We start from the raw sequence: 23,532 nt of genomic DNA, 5'->3' as shown, positions 1-23,532 counted from the left end.
TCCCCGCATACTCCACTCCCATTCACCCCCTCCCTCCCTCTTTTCTTGGCTCCTGGATGATGGGTCATCCCTGCATCTTGCCCACTGCCCTGGGTCAGAAGCAATGTAGCAACACACAGCAAGGCTGCTTCATTTCGGTGACCCCCACTTCTCCATCTCCTCATGGAGAAAAAGAGAAGATGGGGAGAAATCCCTTCAGGCAGTGTCAAAATATCATTCACATATACTCCCTCACCCACCCATCCCCCACCCACTCTCTTCCATGCATCACAGCATCATCTATATACAACCATTCTCCACTCACCCTTATCTTCTGTCTTCTCCCTTCCTTCCTCAACAGACACTCCCCTCTTTCCCAATGCCCCTTTAACCCCATCCATCCATCTCATCCTTGGTTACCCCCTCATGTTCACTCCACCCACCACTGCCCTGCACACCTCTTTTACTAATCTTTCTTCATTCATTCTTTCCATGCGTCCAAACCATCCCAATACTCTTTCATCAACTCTAATCTCCCAACTCCCTATCCACCCCTACTCTCATCCTCACCTCCTCATTTCGCACTCTATCCAACCTAGTAACCCCTACCATATTTCTCAGGCATTTCATCTCAAATACATTTAAACTTCCTCTCTTATGTTCCACGTTTCTGTTCCATACAGTGCTGTTGGCACAATCACTCCTCCATACAATCTCCTCTTAGAATCCATTCCCAAATGTCTATTTCTCATTACACTTTTTAATCCCCCAAGGCATTTAATTGCTTCTCCCAATCTACATTCTACCTCCACCTTCACTCCCTTTCCTGCTACATTTGCACCCAAGTATCTAAAACTATCCACTTCTTCCAGTCTCTCTCCCTTAATATTCACTTCCAATTTGATACCATCCTCTCCCTTTGTACAGCTTATTACCTTACTTTTACCCACATTTATCTTCAACTTCTTTCTTTTGCACACCTTCCCAAACTCCGTTACTAACTTCCTTAACCCTCCTCTGATCCTGCCACAAGCGCAGTGTTGTCACCAAACAACAACTGCCTTATCTCCTTTTTTTCTCCATTTTCTTTAACCATCTCCAATCCCCAGCCCATTACTCTTCCATTTACCTCCAGCACCACCCCATCCATGTATAAATTGAACAGCCAAGGCAACATAACATCCCTGGCGAAGTTCCATCTTTACCACTCACTCTCTCCATTTCTAATTCCAACACAGGCTCTACTACTCTTATAAAACTCTTGACTGTTCTTAACAGCTTTCCTCCGATTTCATATATGTGCAATACCTCCCAGTGCCTTCCTGTCTACCTAGTCATAAGTATTTTCCAAATCCATAGACCTAAAAAAATCCTTACCTTTTCCTAAAGATTTCTCATATATCTGTCTTACAACAAAAATCTGGTCCACGCAACCCCTACCTGTCCTGAACCCACACTGTTCTTCACCAGTTAACTCCCTCTGTTCCTCTTCTAATCCTCTCAATCAAAACCCTCCCATAAGTCTTTGCAACTACACTCAACAAACTGATCTTTCTGAAACTACTACACTCACACTTGTCCCTTTTTCCCTTGTAAAGCAGAAATATATAGGCACTCCTCCAATCCTCCAGCACTCTACCCTCTTTAAGACATACATTAAACAACCTCACCAGCAAGTCCACCATCATTGTACCTCCCTTTTTAGACACTCCACATGACATCCATCTAACCCAGGTGACTTACATGCTCTCATCATTTTAATAACTGCTTTCACCTCATATTTCCTTATTTCTCCTCCATTTTCCTCATTTATCACTGTCATTTTCTTAGCACTTCCCATTACAACTATCTTCCTTCCCACTTAGCAACTCCCTAAAATACTCTGCCCATCTTCCACTTACTGCCATCTCTTTCATTATCATCTCTCCATCTGCACATTTTACCTTTTCTTCTCTATTTTATTCGCATCCCCTTCCTCTCTTAACCACTTTGAAATGATGACACCTATTCAGGTGGTAAATGAAAGAGTTTACACACCAGTATTACTACAGTTTATACAAAACCTACACATGAGACAGAGTGCATGGATCTTTGACCAAGGCAAGTACAACACTGCTTATCCCGCATGGGGTAGCTCAATATGCGGGAAAATCATTGATCCATTTTGGCGGGAATTAGAATTAGTGCAAACCCGCTAGGTAGCTTTATATGCACATAATCATATCAAATATACATACACACTACAGGCTCCCATAACATGCCTACATAGGTATCATGAGGCATGTGTGGGTATATGAAAATGCCAGCATCGGAGTCCTGATTATATTTCTTTTGTATTTACCTAGTTGTATTATATGGGAAGGGAGCTATGCTTGTAGTGACCCGTCTTTGTATCTTTCAGCATCAAGTTTCTTAAAATCGTGAATAGTATTTGCACACTGTTTTTTCATCTAAGTTATTCCATATATCCAGCATTCTGTGTGGGAAGCTATTCTTTTTCCTATCTCTTCTATAGTTGTCCTTTTTGAGTTTCTTTTCATGACCTCTTGTTTTTCCATTGTCATTTTTTAGTAAATCTTTTCTGTCAAGGATTTCCATTCCTTTCATGATTCTATATATAGTCAGTAGGTCACCTCTTTCTCTTCTTTGCTCTAGTGTTGGTAGTTCTAGCTTCGATAATCTTTGTAGCTGAGTGACCCCAAATTCTGTGAACAGGCTTAATCAAGTTTTCTGTGTTTATTATTACTCTGAGTGAAAAAGAATGAGTGATACAGCAGTGACTTTATATTTTATAATGTGAGTAGTGTGATGCATCATACATTAGGCATTCAATGCTGCACACAAGAATTTGACTTGTATTGAAGTTAATTTCCTATTACTTTCAAAATTTTCTGTCATACACTTACCCCATTTCATATCTGCTTTCCTCTTTATCTCCTTTATCTTATGCTTTACTTGTCTTCTCTTTTCTTTGTACCTCTCATGTGATTCTTTCATCCTATTTTGTAACCAATCTGTGAAAGCTCACTTCTTTTCTACAACCTTCTTTGCTTCATCATCCCACCACTCACTACCTTTCCTTCTACTTCCTCCCGTCCTCCTTGTTCCACACACCATCTTTGCACACCTTGTGACTCCCTCTTTGAATCATCGCCATTCTTCCTCCACTCCTAGTTCTTCTTTATCCTTCACTCCCTCCCACTCTTCTCTCAGCTTATACTTTTTTTTTTTTGCATTAAGGCAGTTTAAAGGTCAGATATCAACTGATATACCATTCACTAAAAATCATCGAAAAAGTACTTTTTAAAAGCATACAAATAAAGTTTTTACCTATTACAGAAGAATTTATTCAGAAAATTCACTTTTAATTGCGCCTCGCATACCACTTTTCCGAAGTCTAGATATTCAGAATAACAATATTGTTTGTTTGGCAACTGTGACGTCACGAACGCGGAATTCCCCGAACCTTTCCCGAAGCGCACGGGCAGAATGTTTCGAATAGCAGACGACGCAATGAAATGAAGACAAAACTGTTTTTTGCCAAATTTGATAAGATGTAGATGGTGGAATTATATAGAATACTGTCAGTATGTTTTTTTTATGTACATTATCTGATACTCCCCCACTATCTCCCTTCAGAACATGTACATCCAAAACTCTTCCTACTACCCTTCCATCCCCCACCCTCTTTCATGTGTACTTGTGCTTGACTTTCTTCCTAAACACTGTATTTGCTATCATCAATTCTCTAGACACATCTACACCATCTTCTCTCCACTACAATTTTTTCCTGGAACCCCACACTTCCCAACCATTCCGTCTATTGGTTCATCTCTTACTCTAGCATTGAGATCTCCCAATACCGCCACACTAACATTTCTCCCTAACCTTCTATGCACTCATTTAAATCTATCCAAAAAGCTTTCCTTTCCTCTACACACTGTTCTCACTACCAGGCCCATGTGCACTTACAAAGACCCACATCTCCCTTCCCAATTTCACCTTTATCCATATTAACCTTGAAGAAACCTCCTTCCACTCCACCACATGCTTATCTATCTCCTCACTTACTAGTATCCCCACCCCTTACCTACCTACTCCTCTCTTCACTCCTGACACCCTCCCAACTACATTCCTAATCTCAAACTCACCCTTCCCTTTCAACTTAGTTTCACTCAATACCAACATATCCATCTATCTTCTAACAAACATACTGCCCATCTCTTCCCATTTACTCTAATTTGTACCACATCCACACACATTAAAAGACCCAAACCTTAGGTTTCTGGTTGGAAAACTCCTTTTTTTATTATTATTATCTTTATTATTAATGTCCCCTTTGGGGCTACAAAGAGTAGGATGCCTAGTCCTATCCCTATCCCATTTATGTCGCCTTATACAACTCAAGCGGGAACACTCAGTGGCAGTATTCCTTCTCCCCTACTACAGGGTTCAGTGAAGAAGGAAATGAGTATTCAGAGAAATGGTACAGGACAGCATTAAGAATGGGGTGACAGTATAGCATAGGGATTGTTGCAGTATAATAAAGTAGCACTATTTCTTTATGAATAGAGATTTCCTCTATTAGACAAAATGATGTGTGGCTTGGGTGTGGGGGGGCACCCCATATAGACCCTAAAGTATGAACTGCATGCTAATGAGCTTTTAACTCCACAGTAACATGCAGCCAATACCCCAGACAGGGAATATATATATACATATACCAAAGGCTTTTTCCCCCTTACATGGGGGGTAGCCAAAAAGAAAAAGACATAGAAACTGCTCCCACCCATTCCATTCCCTACATATTCCACTCCCCTCCACCCTCATCTATTATCTTGGCATCTCCAGGATGACGGGTCATCCCTGCATCCTGTCCACTGCCCTGGGTCAGAAGCAGTGTCGCAAGACACAGCACATTAACAGCAAGGCCGCTTCATAAATTCGGCAACCCCCCATCTCCATCCCCTCATGCAGAAAAGGAGAAGACAGGGAGAAATCTCTTCAGGCTGCATCAAATTTTTTCTCACACATTCTTCTTCACCCCCCATCCCCCACCCACTCCCCCTCATGCATCACAGCATCATCCATACACAACCCTTCTCCATTCACTCCTATCTTCTGTCCTCTCCCATCCTTCCTCAACAGGCATTCCTCTTTTGTAATGCCCCTTTAACCCCATCCATCATCTCATCCATAGGCCACCCCCTCATGTTCACTCCTTCCACCTCTGCCTTTCACACCTCTTTTACTAATCTTTCTTCACTCATTCTTTCCATGTGTCCAAACCATCCCAATACTCTTTCATCAACCCTATCTCCCAGCTCCCTTTCCACCCCTGTTCTCCTCTTCACTTAATCATTTCTCACTCTATCCAGCCTAGTAACCCCTATCCTACTTCTCAGACATTTCATCTCAAACACATTCAAACTCCTTCTCTCTTCCTCTCTTATGTTTCACGTTTCTGCCCTGTACAGTGCTGTTGGCACAATCACTACTTCATATAACCTCCTCTTAGCATCCATTCCCAGATGTCTATTTCTCATTACACTTTCTAATCTACCAAGGCATTTACTCGCTTCTCTCAGTGTACATTCTACCTCCACCCCCACTCCTCCCTTTCCCGCCACATTTGCACCCAAGTATCTGAAACTATCCACTTCCTCCAGTCTCTCACCCCTAATGCTCACTTCCAGCCTGCTGTCACTCTCTCCCCTTGTACATCTAATCACCTTACTTTTGCCCAAATTTATCTTCAGCTTCCTTCTTTCACATACACCTTCTCAAATTGTCACTAACTTCCTCAATCCCTCCTCTGATCCTGCTACAAGCGCCGTGTTATCAGCAAACAACTGGCTTATTTCCCACTTTTCTCCATTTTCTTTAACCATCTCCAACCCCTGACCCACTACCCTTGCATTCACCTCTTGCACCACCCCATACATGCTATATATATATATATATATATATATATATATATATATATATATATATATATATATATATATATATATTATATATATATATAATGTACAACAACAAAAAATTTGAGAAACTCAAAAAATTCTTTTGAAACGCAAACTGGGATGAATTCCTAAATGAAGAAAAAAAGATGGAAGAGATCTGGAATATACTAAAAGAAATTTATAATGAGGGAGTGAACAAACATGTACCACAACAAAACCAAGAAAGAGTATACATAAAAAGTTGGTACAACAAAAATGTAGTGAGGCTAAGGATAAAAGAGACAAAGCTTGGAAAAGATGGGGGGGGGGGAAACGAGTAAATGGCAAACATATATATCAAACTAAGAAGTGATTATGTAAAAATACACAGAAATGAAAAGAGAAACTATGAAAGAGATATAATAGAAAAATGCAAGGAACAACCTAAACTATTTTACAGGTATGTCAATGGTAAACCAAAAAATAAACAAGAAATGGAAAAGCTGCACCAGGCAAATTATGAATATAGGGAAGAAGTAGAAATGGCTAAAATTATGAACAATCATTTCAAATCAGTATTCACAATTGAAAGTTCACAGAACTGTGAAGGAATAGAGAGATCCCCCCCCCCAATGAGGGAAATAACTGTAACACATAAAAGGAAATCAGCAACTAAATAAAAAACCTTATGTCAGAAAATCACACGGTCCGGATGGAATTACAAATTGGATATTGAAAGAATGCAGGAGTTAACGGACAAAATATACAATACAGACGCTCCTCAACTTACGTTTTAGTTAGGTTCCGAATGTAACGTGAAAATGAACGCAAGTTGTTACTGTACTACATCCGTAAATTCTATTACCGTATCTTATAAAACACCCCTAAATCATTAATTATAAACATAACATTGTAAAATAATAACATTAATTTCAAATAAATTAAATTCAAGCAACATAAATTGAGATGGTGGAGGAGAAGGAGGAGGGGGAGGAGGAGGAGGAGGCAAAACGTGTTCAGTCTGTCGTTTGTGCCATGTAAACAATGGACGCAGCGTCATGCGTAAGTATCGTTTGAACTACGGAGAGCGCGCTAAACTAAAAAAATTCACTCAAAATTTTTTTTTCTATAATTTTTTTTAGTCAGTCAGTTCAAACGTAAAATCGAAAAAACATAAAACGAATGAACGTAAGTAGGGGAGCGTCTGTATAATTAAATACTCACTCAAAGAAGGAAAGGTACCACAGGACTGGAAAAATGCAAATATTGTACCAATAAAGGAGGGAACAAGGAAAATCCAACCAACTACAGACAAGTCTCCCTAACAAACAATAGCAAAAATATGTGAAAAAGTTATCAAAAGTAGATGGGTTAAACATCTGGAAGAAAAAAATATACTGAATCCAAATCAATTTGGATTTAGACAAGGAAGATCATGTACAACAAACCTGACCTGCTTCTATTAGAGACTAATAGAAATAATAGAAGAGAGAGATGGAGGTGCAGACTGTGCCTTTCTAGACCTACAAAAAGCATTTGATAAAGTACCACACAAAAAACTGATAAGAAAAATAGAATCAATAGGTCAAAGGAAAATTATTGGAATGGATGGAAGACTTCCTGACTGGAAGAAAAATGAGGGTAGCAATTAGAGACAAATACTCGAATTGGGAAGAAATGATAAGTGGGGTCCTGCAAGGTTAGGTTTTGGCTTTAATCATGTTTGCCATATATATAAATGATATGGACGAAGGAGTGGAGTGCTATGCGAATCTCTTCGCAGATGATGCAAAAATACTAAAGAAAGTAAGAACAAAGGAGGATTGTGAATCATTACAGTTAGACTTAGACAAAATCTGGAAATGGACTCAAAAGTGGGAAGTGAACTTCAATATCAAAAAGTGTAGTATAATGGGGTTTGGAAAAAGTAAAAATAGAATATCAAGAAATTATAAAATTGGTGAAGAAGTAAAAAAAAAAAAAAAGTGAACTCAGAAAGAGACCTTGGAGTAATAATCAGCAAAGACATGACAACAGACAAACATATCTATAAAACATTCTGAGAAACCTTCAATCTATTAAGGTCAATGAAAGTGGCATTTGACTACTTGGATGAGGAAATTATTAAAAAATATTAGCTACACTAATAAGACTAAAACTGGAGTATGCAGCAACACTACGGACACCCAGTACTAAGAAGAATATAAAGAAATTTGAAAGAATACAAAGAGCAATGACAAAGTTGGCACCAACTCTTTCCAAATTAACATACAAACAAAGATTGTCCAAATTGGAACTACCAACTCTGGAACAAAGAAAAGAAAGAGGAGATCTGCTGACTAAAGAATAATGAAAGGAATGGAATTCCTAGATAGGGAAGATTTATTAAAATGGGACAAAGGAAAAAGAAGAGGACATGAAAAGAAACTCAAAAAGGATAACTATAGAAGATATCTGAAAAAAAAAAAAAAAAAAAAAAAGATAGCTTCCCACATAGAGTGCTGGATACCTGGAATAAACTAGATAAGGAAACTGTGTGCAAACACTATTCAAGATTTTAAGAAAATACTTGATGCTGAGAGATACAAAGACGGGTCACTAAGAGCATAGCTCCCTTCCTCTATAATACTAGGTAAATACACACATTGTTCTCCTTCCTCTCTACACTTAGCACTGAAGATCTAAATACATAATAACATTTTTGCTTCATTAAATTTATCTTTCCTAGTGGTCACTCTTGTATATTTGAACACAAGTTACCAGTGTTCTTTATCAGCATATATAAATATATGTATATCTATGTAAGTGCATGTGTGTATTTTCCTAACTGTACCTAATAGTAGTATACAGGAAAGGAGCAATACTCATTGGGTCCTGCCTCCTATTCTCTAATTTTCTTACATACTATATATATATATATATATATATATATATATATATATATATATATATATATATATATACATACATATATTATATATATATACATACATATATTATATATATATATATATACATATAGCAATATGTATATACACACATACATATTTACACATGACACATATACATATTAATTACAATAATGTATTTCTACACAAAAATATTTAATATTCTAACAGAACTTAATTTCCATTTACGTTGCATCAAAGATAATGTGACTTTTTGTATAAGTATGCATATATTTCATATCTCTTCTGGTATGCATAGTTCACTCCATAATTATGGAGTGAACTATGCATACGGGATTATTGATTATAATCAATAATCCCAACCCTGAAAAACTAAAATGACTTAATACTATAGAAATGTATTTTTGTTTTATACCTCATTTTAAGTATGCTATGAAAATCCCAAAAGAAATACTAAAAAACAATGTTTGACTTTCATATAAAAAAAAAAATTAAGTATTTATAACAAAACCTAAATTTTCTGTACTTTCAAATTCACTTATGTACTTGTTATGAACAAGCCCAGGCATATCAAATGCCATTACTAATAGATCTTGAGTGAATATTAATTACACTGCTTTTGTTCTATGCCAATGCATTTACTAGCTCAACCTAATTACTGTCAGCTAGGTAATAAAACCCTCCTTATTACTAAATAAATATTTCCCAGTATCATTACATTAAAAAAAAAGTGATCTTTGTTTCTAACTTCTATGTTCATTATAAACACTAATATCCTTTAGAATATAGCTTACTAAATCTTGTCACATTTTCCAGGTTGCATATCTCCATGCACAAGATATTTTGGGAAATCAAATAATAATCCCTATTCACAAAATATATCAATTTCTGAAAACAAATCTTTTCTTTATATAATTTCAATCTATATCTCAATACCTAAGTGTTTTGTTCTGGGAAAAAACCATCACCATCGGCATCGCTCAAAGGCAATGCTTCAACATACAAAGCATTCCTGTATATCTCCCCAAAACAGATGCATATCCACCTCTAAGTCACAATATTATATTCTCTAATAAGTACACACCCTTTTCCATCAAGGATCTACAGTAATGTTCATGATCTGTAACAAGGAACCATTGGATACACCATCATGTAACTTACTAGTATAGAATTCCTAATTCTGACAAAGTTACCAGTGACCCTTCATAAACAGAAAAAACAACTTCATGAATGTCATCTCTCTCCTTTGGTTAACCATTACCATAACCTAGACACATTTACTTACTACCCTCCCATGCCATCTTCACCCACAAGTGCCTCAACCACAATTAAGTGCTAAGTATTCCTAACCCAAAAGCTGCATTAACATTTCATCAACAACAAAAATTTCCAAGTCCTGAAAGAAAAACTGTCATCTTTATATGATCTCTTTCAAGCACGAATGTTCTCTGAGTGTTATAGGGTTGGACATAGATCCTGGGCTCTGGCGGACGGACGCAAAGTGTGGGCCGCCTGCTCTGGCCCACAAAATGGAGGTCGTCTCTGAGCCAACTTCAACTATGGACTACTCATCCTTATGGTTCTGCTTTCATGCACTTACCGGCATTAGTCCACCCATGGAATCCATGTCGTAGTCCATAGAGGCCATCAAGACGTCATTAAAGTCATACAATGACGAAACAACCATAGGACAGCGAAAATGAACACTATTAAATCGTCTTGTTACCAGTGTTGTTCTTATGTGGACGTAGCAGTGTCAATAGTCCTCATTTTCAACAGCTCTTAACTTTTTAGCACTACATTCTCTGTCCATTTCCAATTATGGGGTTGTTCAATCATTGTCCTTCTCAAAGTTAACGTAGTTATTTTTATACTTCATTTCAGAACTACATAGATTCCACTCAAGTAATACACACAAAAATTTTCAGTTTACAAATCTACCCTTGGCGCAAATGTCGGATATACGTATAGATGTCTAAATCCAAACAAAGTAACAGCAGCGATGAAAAGAAAACAAAAACACATCGCTTAAAGCAGGCAAAGCTCTACACATTTCAGAGTTTATAGTTTTAAATCGTTTAATTTTCTTCGTCTATTCTATCTTTAGAGGATGCATATGGAAGAAGCGATAGTGTTCTGCTAGATACCATGGAGAACTTATGTTTCTTCTATATAACTATAGATTTTAAAACTTATTGAAAAGAAAACAAAGTGGGCATGCGCACGCAAAAGAAAATAGCGCGGGCTTTGCCGAAGTTTGGCATAATTTTCTTCAATTATGAATTAAGTATGCTTTCTAGTGAGTTGTTTGGTAAACATACTATATATGCTTTACCAAGGAATGTCTTCTAGATGTAATTTGTGTGGTGTAATCCAGGCTTTTCGTATTTGCGAAACACTTACGTATGACGTGCGTTTATTGACAAATAATTGTTGTTACACATACACAAGTAAGAACATATCAATACAAATTATTTTTATGAGAGTATAGGTGATTCCATTGTGTGTTAAGTGAATACGAAATGTAGAAAGCGAGGGAATTGAAAAAAATATGTTGAACGCATAATTCTGAATTCAGGTTGGTTATTTCGAAGAAAATGTTATTTCAATATGTTCCTTTCTGTGTCAATATCTTAACCACAACAAGGCATGTTATCATTACAACAGGGAGAAACAAATATACAAATACCATAGCTTCGTGCGACTATGCGACAATTATTCGTCGATCTATTGTGAATGATTTCTACATCTAATTGAACATATTCATATCCCCATGAATATTCTAACGGTACAATATGTCTCATACATCACATATATCAAGGTTTTCCAAATATCGAAAATTATTGGTAATATGAAACTAATAATCCCATTCCAGAACTTTTCTGCCAAGCCACTTTCGGCGTCGCTCGGGCGTGTTGTCATTATTCGTCAATTGTTTCGACAGAACAATAGACTTCAAGACCTATTACTCCACGTATTCTCACCAAAACAGTACTACAGCCTGCTTGCAACCTCAAACTACGCCAGTATCAGTCATTTCTTAAGTCTCGTACTATTCTCCCATTAACTGAGTTAAAAAAAACAGTGTTGTCATCATCTAGTTTCTAAACAAGGATAACGAGAAGCCAGTGGTGTTATTTTACGACTAGGGACAATAACAAAGATTGTTATTGTTTTCGGTTGTCATTTGTTTTATGGGAGTGCCATGCTTCTCCAATGGGTTTTAAGTGGCTTGTATTTTATGAACGAATAAACCCAGTGTGATTGTATATAGATATCGTAGTAATGACACTGGACATGATAAAATAAATCCGACGTTCATACCCTATAACTGGGCAGATCCTCTCTGAGACATATTATGTTGAAACTGACACCGAACATTTCCAGGCTCCTTGCGTGTCGTACTTAGTTTCTGTGACTAAAAGTCAGGGGTGTGAATGAGTCTTTAGTCCATGAAGTAGGCTGTGAAAGAGTGAAAAACACAATGGTATGGGAATAAGTTGAACATTGCAGACAAATCATAAGTAATATACTCGTAGTGTGGTAAAGTATGAATGAGGTATATGAGAAAGGTCGCACTCCTACTTGAAAATATAACAGAAACTTTAAAAAATCACTAGCTGCAGTGATATCTTTCAAAATATCAAACTCGTCGGTCGCAGAGCCTCGAACCCGAGACTTCAAGACTCCTAATCTAGAGGTCCTGTGTTCGAGTCTCCGCAACTGATGAATGTCCATGTTCTTGGTGGAAGGTAAGTTAAGAGTGGAGGACAGGTGGAGAAAGAGGAAAAGGGCTGAAGATATAGGTGCTTAGAGCAAACTGATTAAATAAGAAGGAAAAGGAGGAGAACTATAAGAAGCTGAGAGAAATGTGGGAGTGAAGGATAGAGTGGAAGAGGAATGGAGCTGTTTCAAGGAAAAAGTGGTAAGGTGTGCTAAGATTGTATGCGGAACAAGAAGGATGGGAGGGTATATATATATATATATATATATATATATATATATATATATATATATATATATATATATATATATATATATATATATATATATATATCACTATTTGCATGCAATCTTTAAAATAATTAAATCCAACAGTCGTGGATTTGATTATTTGAAAGGCATCATTACAACTGGTGATTTGACCCACAATAGCTACAACGGCGAAGCGAAGCCTCGTTCAAATGCTTCTATACATGAGAGGAATTGAGTGAATAATTGGTGAGCAGTGTGGGTTTAGAGGTAAGCATGTTTTTGTTTTTTTGTGTGTCTTTATGGATTTAGAGAAAGTTTATGACAGGGTAGACAGGAAGGCACTGTGGGAATTATTACAGATGTATGGGATTTGGGGGAAGCAGTTAAGGACAGTCAAGTTTCTACGAGACGCGTAGAGCTTGTGTTAGAACTGAAAATGGAGAGAGCGAAAGATAAGATGAGGATGCATCAGGGCTGTGTCATGTCGCCATGGCTGTCCAATGTGTACATGGATGGGGATGGTACGGACGGTAAATGCAAGGGGATTGAAGATGATTAGAGATAGTGGATGGAAGTACGAGGTGAGCCAGTTGTTTGCGGATGACAACGATTGTAGTGGGGTCAGATGAGGGATTAAGTCACTTAGTAACGGAGTTTAGGAAGGTATGTGTAGTTAATAAATGGAATAAACTTCCTGCACAGGTAGTGCAATGTAGTTCAGTTCGTAGCTTTAAGAATCATTTAGATAAATACCTAAGTAAGATGCTGTAATGATTATAATTTATCTTATATTATTTGTTTTTGTTTTGTTATCTTTTGTCTGTCTGATTTTCATTTGTTAATTATATGTCAATTTATTATTATTTACTATTTACCTGTTTGTTTATTATTTAACTATACCTATGCATTTATTTATGTATTTTATTTGTTATTTACATTATTATAGTTTTTATTTATTATCTTATTATTAATATGATTTTTTTCGCATCCGACCTAGATATGGATCAAAAGGTCTCCTGTCGGTATGCTCCGCCTTTGTAATCCTTTGTAATGTGATAGGAGGGAGCTGAAGGGAGGTGTAAGGTGATGGGATGTACAAGGGGAGAGGATGGTAGCGAGTTGGAAGTAAGAGAGGCTGGAGGAAAGGGATAGTTGTAAGTATTTGGGGTCACATGTGGCAGGAAAAGGAGCAGTGGGGATAGGGGGTCACCTGAGAGAAGCTAGTAAATATATTGGGAAATTGAACATTGTCATAGGAATCTGGGAATGGGTGTAAAGAGAAGATTATATGATAAGGTAATTGTGCCAACGACACTGTATGGAACAGACTTGGAATTTAAGAGAGGGAGGAAGAAGTTTAAACGAGTTTGAGATGAAGTGCCTGAAAAGTATGGTAGGGATTACAAGGTTAGATAGCATGAGAAATGAAGAGGAGAGAGGGGGTGGAAAGGGAGCTGCCAGACAGGGCTGATGAAATATTATTGGGATGGCATGGGCACATGAAATGAATGCGTGAAGAAAAATTAGTAAAAAATAAATAGAAAAAATGTGTAGAAAGCAAAGATGGATGGAGTGAACATGAGGGGCCGACCGAGGGTGAGGTGAAAAGAGCTTTGAGCAAGAGGGGTAGGGGTAAGTGGAGAGTGGTTGTGTATGGATGATATTTTGACGCGACCCCGTCATCTCTATTTTCCGCGTGTAGTGTTGTGTTTTGTGGCATTAGTTATGACCCGGGCTGTGGGCGGGAGACAGAGATGACCTTTCATCCGCAAGAAGCTAAGATGAGAGGGAAACGAAGAGTGGTGGAGGGAAGTGGGTGGGTGCCTTGACTAGCTACATCCCTTTTAAGGAAAAAAAACCTCTTGGTGTGTGCGTGTGTGTGAGTACACACACACACACATACGTATATAGTGTATATATGATTTGCGTTGGTACTGTCGGGTGGCGACCTGAACGCAGTCATTCCAGTGTGGCTCTTACAGGATCTAGAGGTTTCTCATGTAGCGTTCGTTTTGTGATCTGATTGTGTATATGTTTTAGTATGGACATGTGGTGTTGGGGAAGGGTATTGTTTGGTTAGTAGCCTACGTTGTGTGAGTGTGAGATACATGTTGTGAACAAGAGAAAACCAGGGCGACGTTGATTGCCATTTACCAGGGTCATGTATCACGTGCTGGCCTCATAATCAGTAACTATTACCCTCCCGGATAAAAGCTCATAGCTCGTATCATGTGTGTGTGTACGTGTTTGCTTAATTGTATAAAGATAATATACAGGAAATTAATTACACTCAGACTCACCGAGTGTGGTTTGTGAACTAATGTCCGTAACTGACCCGACTGTTACTATGGGGTTCTTCCCTCGGGGAAAAAAAAAAAACCGGACAAGAGCCCTATTGTAACAGTGGGGTCACATCAATTACGGACATTAAATCACAAACCACGCTCAGTGAGGTTATTCAATATAAACATATAAACTCAGATTATATATCAGAATGATTACTATTCCCACCCAGCTGAAGAAGAGGTAAGTGACCTCGAAATCAGCAGATACTGGTACCCAGATGAATACTGGAAACTTCTGTTCCACATTGAACAATGAGGAAAAAAAGTCTTCCGCAATTTTGAGCGATCAGCTACACAGATCGTCAGAACGTCAGCGGCTATCTGGTTTAACAAAAATTGTATTAGAAAGATTACTCCAAGAATATTATTATTATTATTATTATTATTATTATTTTATTTTTGCTATGTCCACTTTATCAGCCTTGCCCATACTTTTCATAGTTCTCATGAGAACAACCATGTAGCTTCTTCTCTTCCCTCTTTAGTGGACAATCCCAAGTTGTCAAGTATTTCATCGTATGATCTGTCGGTTAAGGTAGGAATTATTTCATTTGTAGCCCAATGTGCCCTCTCTATTATTCTTGCATATTTCTTTCTGCGTGGGGACGACACAACTGCATATACTAATTTGAGTCTGGTGATATTTTCAGTTTGTTCCTTTTCACCATATCTGCGTCAGTATACTATAATGTCAAGTTCATGCTGGCCAAGAGCTTCAGTGCGTCTTTCGTTATTGTCCATGTGTTTCGGGGAATAAATTTTCCATAACCAATGCTCCTAAGTCCCTTTCCTCCCTTTCTTTATTTGTTTTGTTCCCTGTTGTATAACCAGTGTTTTTTTCATTTCCTATATTATAGGTCTTTTCTTACTATTCGTTTCAATCTTTTTAGATTAAATCTAATGTTTCACTCCTAGTTCCAACCAGTAGCAATATACAATCTTCTTCATTCTTTACAATTATTTGTGATTTTGGTGTTGTCTGCGAATAAGCTGACGCAACTAATTATTTCATCCTTCACAATTTTTCTTGAGTCTATCTTTTAGGATTTATTTTTCACATGGTCCTATTTTATATCAATCTTCTGTTACAAACCTTAACTTACCGAAGTTCCAGTCATGTGACGCTGGAGACCACGGGACGTTACCTATTTCAATTTTGTGCCATCTGCAGGCCCGTGCAGAGGAGTGGAGGGGGGGAGGGGGGGGTTGCTGGGGCTGCCCGAGCACCCGCCCCTTTGCCCTGTGCCCCAAAAGTGCCCTTCACAAAATTATATGAAAATCAATGAAAAAACTATTCTCACAGGCTTTTTTCCATTTTCTTACCATTCAGAAATTATAAGTTGGAAAATGGTGTTGCACCCTACCGAATAGTTGCCAAATACGAATAATACAAAAGAGTGAAGTGCCCAATTTCCTGCACCTGCCCCTTGCAATGTCTGTGCACATTACTGGCCAAATGGATCAGTTTAGCTACAAACTCCCATGTATAAATGTCTTCCTCAAGACTGTCCAGATGTTTAATTGTTTGTACTCCTGTCGTTTTAGCTCCTGCTTCAATAAGGAGGCAGCCCTTTATATCATTTCTACTCAAGATGTCTCAGGGAATCGCAGTTGTTTTATTGTGATCGTTTTCATCAATTGTCTCATTATCTGTCTATTTTCTTTATTTGTCACTCTTTTCACCCATGGGCTTCTTAATTAACATATGTCTCTAAAGCCACATTTCCATTCTCTCTCACTCTCTCTTTTATTTGTTTGTTTATTTGTATATTTTTCGAGTCCATGTCTCAACCCACAGTGCCATTGCAATGTTCAATGCTAACGATGCATTAACCCCCCCCCCCCCATGTACCTTTCCACAGTAGGGTTATGTCTTTACTTTTTCAAACATTCTCTGCAGGTGCGCCTCAGCCCAGAAGCGTCTCAATGTATTCATCCTCAGTCCACGCTCCTGCCACTGCAAAACTTCTTACTTCTTCCTTTGATTGCTGTTTTCGTATTTATTACTTCAGACTTAGTATTCATCAGCTCCACCTCATCCAGCTTTATGTTGTCGTCGTTATTTTCATTTTATATCATAACTCATAATATATTCCGTCTATCTCATCCCCACAACTTGTAGTTCCCTGTTTCCACACGGGGAGAAATAACGAAAACGAAATACATTAATGTCAGTCAACTGAATAGACCATAGTGCGCTTTCAGTAGTCGTCTTTGATGGTGACAAAACTTTGGCGCGTCGGATTAGGGTTTTTCTACAGTACACCATTCTTTTCGCTGAGATATCCACTTTCATCACGAAGAATATGAATCTACATTAGCTAAGAATTGATACGCCTATGTGTATTGTACTATGCACTTATCTACTTTCAGTATTAATGATCATGGTCATTAGATGAATAGAAATGTGTCTAACCTTATCGTTATATCTTAATAGAATTATATATACACGACCGAATTATTTAAAGTGAACAAATAACACATACCTCAAGATATTTTTATTTTTAAGGCTTCTTCACGTTTCTCGATTCTCTGTATATGTGATATATTTGTATATGCGTTTCACGCTTCTTTGCAATGAATAAATAAATGAATGAATTAACTCCAATCTAGATTATATTTAACCTATGGTTTGAAAATATAGCTTCACGATGGACCCGATTCGCTTGAAACACAAGATGACGTAAAATCGTGCAACGCGTTGCCGAAAACTGCTACATCGGCTCGTGAAGCCCCATAAAGTCATTTACATCCCTATACTGTAGGCAGTGATGCAGTAGGATGCAGTCCTCTTTCCCAACTCCCTCAAACACTCACTGTCAAACGTACAATGCAGTCAACCTTACAGTTGATTGATAGGTAGCTAGCAAACGTGTCATAATAAAGTCTACATATGTTATTTTCAATTCACAATTAATTTGAATTTTAATAGTAGCAAACAAACAATTCAATTCTTTTTAAAATTACTGACATACTGCACAATTTGTTTTACTACTTGGCACTTATTCAGGGTAGCATAATAAGTAATGGTCTTGTTGCTTTGAATGCTTTAATCCCCTTCCGACATTGGAAAATAGCGAAGTATTTGCAAAGCACGTTTTTCCCAGATGACACAGAAAAATATCCACAATATTACAGCTCGGACACCATTCCAATATTTCTTCCTGGGAAGAGGAGAAGGGGAAGGATAAGGAGGAGGAAGAGGGATGAGAAGGAGGAGGGGAAGAATAGTAATGGAGTTGTGGGAGGCCCGCGCAGTAACGCAGTGGATATCGTGTTGAACTCGCGATCATATGCGAGCATCCCGCTGCAGGCTTCATGGGTTGATTCCCGACAGCCCTGCCCAGGCAGGGAGGCGACCCAAACATCGGCCTTTATAAACCCAGCGGCTTGCCCTGCGTGGGGTTTCTCACTTCCCACTTAGTGCAAGTTGGATGGCGAGTTTGTAGGAGGAGCGGAGACGTGGAGGAGGAGGGGGGAGGTTAAGGAGAAAAGGGTGGAGGGGGAGGATGAAGATAAGGAGGAAAAGGATAAGAAAATGCCACATCCTTTTATTATACAAATATATCCTACGCGTTGTCTCGTGGATCACTGGAAGAGCTTACTTTCAATACAATGATGTCATTGCATGAGTGTGACGTCATAATTAGACGATGAGATGAGGACAAAGGAGAAGGAGGTGGAGGATAAGGGGATGGCTTAGCTTTTCCTAAATGAAGACCAGTACGACGAACCATTTCAAACTGATAAAAATAAATAAATAAATATAAATACATACATATATACCAAAGGCTTTTTCTTCCTTATAGGGGAGATACCCAAAAAACAAAGGCATAAAATCCACTCCCACCCATTCCATCCCCACATACTCCACTCCCATTCACCCCACTCCCTCCCTCTTATCTTGGCTCCTCCTGGATGACGGGTCATCCCTGCATCTCGCCCACTGCCCTGGGTCAGAAGCAGTGTAGCAAGACACAGCAAGGCCTTTCCGATCCCTCATGCAGAAAAAAAGGAAGATGGGAAAAAATCCCTTCGGGCTGCATAAAATCATCATTCACACGTACTCCCTTACCCCCTCCATCCCCCACCCACTCGCTTCCATGTATAATATCATCCATACACAACCATTATCCTTCACCCCTATCTTTTGTCTTCTCACTTCCTTCCTCAACGGACATTAACCTCTTTCCCAATGCCCCTTTTTCCCCATCCATCCATCTCATCCTTGGTCGCCCCCTCATGTTCACTTCCTCCACCTCTGCCTTTCACACCTCTTTTACTAACCTTTCTTCACTCATTATTTCCATGCGTCCAAACAACCCCAATACTTTCATCAATCTTATCTCCCAACTCCCTTTTCACCTCCGTTTTCCTCTTCCTAGTTTCTCACTCTCTCCAGCCTAGTAACCCCTACCATACTTCTCAGGTATTTCATCTCAAACGCATTCAAACTCCTCCTCTCTTATGCTCAATGTTTCTGCCCCATGCATGCTGTCGGCACAATCGTTCCATACAATCCCCTCTAACCATCCATTCCCAAATGTCTATTTCTCATTAGACTTTTTAATTTTTTTAATCCCCCCAAGCATTTACTTGCTTCTCTCAATCTACATTCAATATCCACTCCTTTTCCCGCCACATTCGTACCCAAGTATCTAAAACTATCCACTTTCTCTAGTCTCTCTCCCTTAATATTCCCGATTTGCTGCAACATTCTTCCCTTGTACATCTTATCACCTTACTTTTACCCACGTTTATCTTCAACTTCCTTCTTTCACACACCTTCCCAAACTCTTTCACTGACTTCCTTAATCCCTCCTCTGATCGTGCCACAACCGCAGTGTCGTCAGCAAACAACAACTAGCTTATCTCCCACTTTTCTCCATTTTCTTTAACCATCTCCAATTTCCGATCCATTACCCTTGCGTTTACCTCTCGCACCACCCCATCCATGTATAAATTGAACAGCCAAGGCGACATAACATATCCCTGGCGAAGTCCTACCTTTACCTCAAACCATTCACTCTCCATTTCTGATTCTAACACAGGCTCTACTACTCTTGTAAAAAATATTGACTGCTCTTAAGAGTCTTCCTCCGATTCCATATATCTGCAATACCTCCAACAGTGCCTTCCTGTTTACCTTGTCATAAACCTTTCCCGAATCCATAAAAGCCCCCCCCAAAAAAAAAAAATCCTTACCTTTTCCTAAAGCTTTCTCACATATCTGCCTTACTACAAGAATCTGGTCCACGCAACCTGTACCTGTCCTAAACCCACACTGTTCTTATCCTAATCCTCTCAATAAAAAAAATCCCATAAGTCTTCCCGACTACGCTCAACAAACTGATCCCTCTCAAACTATTACACTCACACTTGTTCCCTTTTCCCTTGTAAAGTGGAACTATACAGCCACTCCTCCAACCCTCCGGCACTCTACCCTCTTTTAGACAAACATTAAACAACCTCACCAGCCAGTCCACCATCACTGTACCTCCCTTTTTTAGACACTCCACATGACACCCATCCAACCAAGGTGTCTTACCTGCTATCATCATCATCTTATCAACTGCCTTCAACTCATCTTTCCTTATTTCTCCTCCATTTTCCTCACTTATCAATGTCATTATCTTAGCGCTTCCTACTGCAACTACCTTTTCCTCCCTATCCTCCTTCACATTTAGCAACTTCCTGAAATACTGTGCCCATCTTCCTCTTACTACCGTCTTTTCCATTATCATCTCTCCATCTGCACCTTTTACCTTTTCTTCTCTACTTGATTCACCTCCTCTTCCTCTCTTCATTTCTTTCCAAAACATCTTTTTATTAATCTAAAAACTATCCATCATACTCTCACCTCATTTCACATCTGCTCTCCTCTTTGCTTCCTTTATCTCATGTTTTATTTCTCTTCTCTTTTCTTTATACCTTTTATATGATTCTCGTTCTGTTTTGTAAGCAATCTGTGAATGCTCGTTTCTTCTCTTCTACAAACTTCTTTGCTTTCTCGTCCCACCACTCACTACCCTTCCTTCTATTTCCTCCCGTCCAATAGACGGAGTGGTTGGGAAGTGTGTAGTTCCAAGAAAGAATCGTAATGGAGAGTTGATGGTGGAGACGTATCTAGAAAGAGAGCTGATGTTAACAAATACAGTGTTTAGGAAGAAAGTCAAGCATAAGTACACATGTGAAAGGGTGGTGGATGGAAGGGTGGTACATAGAGCGTTAATGGATTACTTAGTGGTAACCAGGAGAATAGTAGGAAGAATTTTGGATGTAAATGTTCTAAGGGGAGAGCATGGGGGGGAATATCAGATCATTTTTTTGGTGGAAGGTAAGTTGAGAGGGGAGGATGGATGGAGAAGGAGGAAAAGGACAGAAGGTAGGGAGGTCCTTAGAGTAAACCGCTTGAATGAGAAAGAAGAGGAGAAGTACAAGAAGAAGCTGAGAGAGGAGTGGGAGGGAGTGAAGGATAGAGTAGAACTAGGAGTGAAGGAGGAATGGGGATAATTGAAGGAGGGCAAACAAGGTGTGCAAAGATGGTGTGTGGAACAAGGAGGACGTAAGGAAATAGAAGGAAGAGTAGTGAGTAGTGGGATGATGAAACAAAATAGGTTGTAAAGAGCAAGCATTCACAGCTTGGTTATAAAATAGATGAATAAAAAAAAGTAAAATAAAACATACATCGAAATTCATGGTCCAAAGCTCTTTTTGAACTTAGCATAAACGTAGTGTAGAGCTTATAATGAATTTTTCGGGAAATTCAATTTTTTTTTTTACTGTACTACGTTTACTCTTAAACAGGTAAGTTCTCATGTGGTTTGCTTCTGATAGTTGGTGTCAGTTTAGAACGTGGGCGGTGTCACTTTTTATTCTTTTTATCTATCATTATTATCATTATCACTATTATTATCATTATTGCCATTGTTATTATTGGTATCAGTTTAGAACGTGGGTGGTGCATTTTTTATCTAACAAACATTATTATTATTATTATTATTATTATTATCATTATTATTACTATTACTATTATTATTATTATTATTACTATTATTATTATTACTATATTTTTCGTTATTATAATTACAATTGTTATTATTTTAGATTGGTAGTGTCGGGGGGGGGGGGCACGCTGATCAGTGCACCAGCACTACTGCCGAAGGGGCGCTACTCAAATGAATAAAGCAATCTAGCGTCAGTCACAGTAAAGAACAAGTGTCACTTGGTACCCAAATATTCATTTGGGATGGATGCCGCAGGAGCGAAGAAAAATAAAATCACACAATACCAACCAAAATAATATAAAGATTATCACTTGATAAAAGGGGTAGAGGGTGAGGGTATTACACATTTTATGTAAAGAACAGTTTCAGTGTTTTACTGAATGTCGCCATATGATTCTATTCAGTTGGAGAAATAACCGTCCCATTTGCCAATGGAAGTCTTGGACTCCTGTCAAACACTCCTTTTATCGAGCAGTGAAACTTTTTATCTTATCACCTTCACCAGACCATTGTGGGGAATAATCCTCGGCTGAATAAAATCATCCGGTCACAGGAGCACAAAATATGCAAGTGTGTGGGGTGTAGACTTTGGAACCATCTTTCATAAGAGCGGAGAACGATCAGTGACAGTTGATCAGACAGATTTGAATGAAGTGTTGAGTCGCGAGCGGTAGTGGGGGCCCGATGGCAACATTGAGTGACCAGGGCGGCCGACAAAAGGACTAGGGGAAGACTTCAATAACACAGCTGCAGTCCATGGGAATAACCTGTTGTGGCCGCTGGAACAAATATAAAGGGAATGGATGTAACACCTAATACTGAAGTTGAGAGAGGGATGAAATTGTCAGTTGTGAGTGTGGGACGGAAGAAACTAAAAGTAAGCGGGCAAGGTTGATTTGATAAATTTATTACGCCTAATGGCGGCAAGCAATTTACAAACTGAAGTAGTTACAGAGAGATGAATGTCGCGCAGGACATTGTGGAATCTAAATAAATCAATAATCACCAAGATATGGAAATCTCATGAATGAATCCAAATTATTCTGTAAGAGATAAACATACATAGTACACATGTCATACATATATATGATGTATAGTATACATACACATACATAACACATATACAATACAATATATTAATTATATAATCCTTATGTAATTATGATAGTACTAGAATGATATATGCATTGGAAATTTGCATAGTTAGTAAAATACTACGCTCAGTGGCGGTAAACAAAATATAAACTTATGGAGTTACAGAAAGAAACGTGTTGCGCGGGACATAGTAGAATTCAAATAGATTAACAACCACCAAAATGTGGAAATCTCATGAGTAGTACATCCAAATTTTCATTCTGTAAGAGATATTTAC

General features: G+C 38.4%; 1 protein-coding gene across 1 annotated transcript in view; it reads right to left on the bottom strand.

The window, feature by feature from the left end:
• Nucleotides 1–10,800, bottom strand: part of LOC143018937 (PHD finger protein 12) — a 59,404-nt gene extending 48,604 nt beyond the window's left edge. The window contains exon 1 of the mRNA XM_076174534.1: nt 10,434–10,800. Coding sequence (XP_076030649.1) covers nt 10,434–10,520 — 87 coding nt within the window. The 5' untranslated portion in view covers nt 10,521–10,800. The remainder of the gene's footprint in view (nt 1–10,433) is intronic.
• Between the last annotated feature and the right edge of the window lie 12,732 nt (nt 10,801–23,532).

The sequence above is a fragment of the Oratosquilla oratoria genome, chromosome 36 (assembly GCF_046742065.1).
Source record: "Oratosquilla oratoria isolate Oo_2021 chromosome 36, ASM4674206v1, whole genome shotgun sequence".
NCBI lineage: Eukaryota > Metazoa > Arthropoda > Malacostraca > Stomatopoda > Squillidae > Oratosquilla > Oratosquilla oratoria.
The sequence above is the reverse complement of the archived record's forward strand: the minus strand, read 5'-3'. Positions and strand labels throughout refer to the sequence as shown.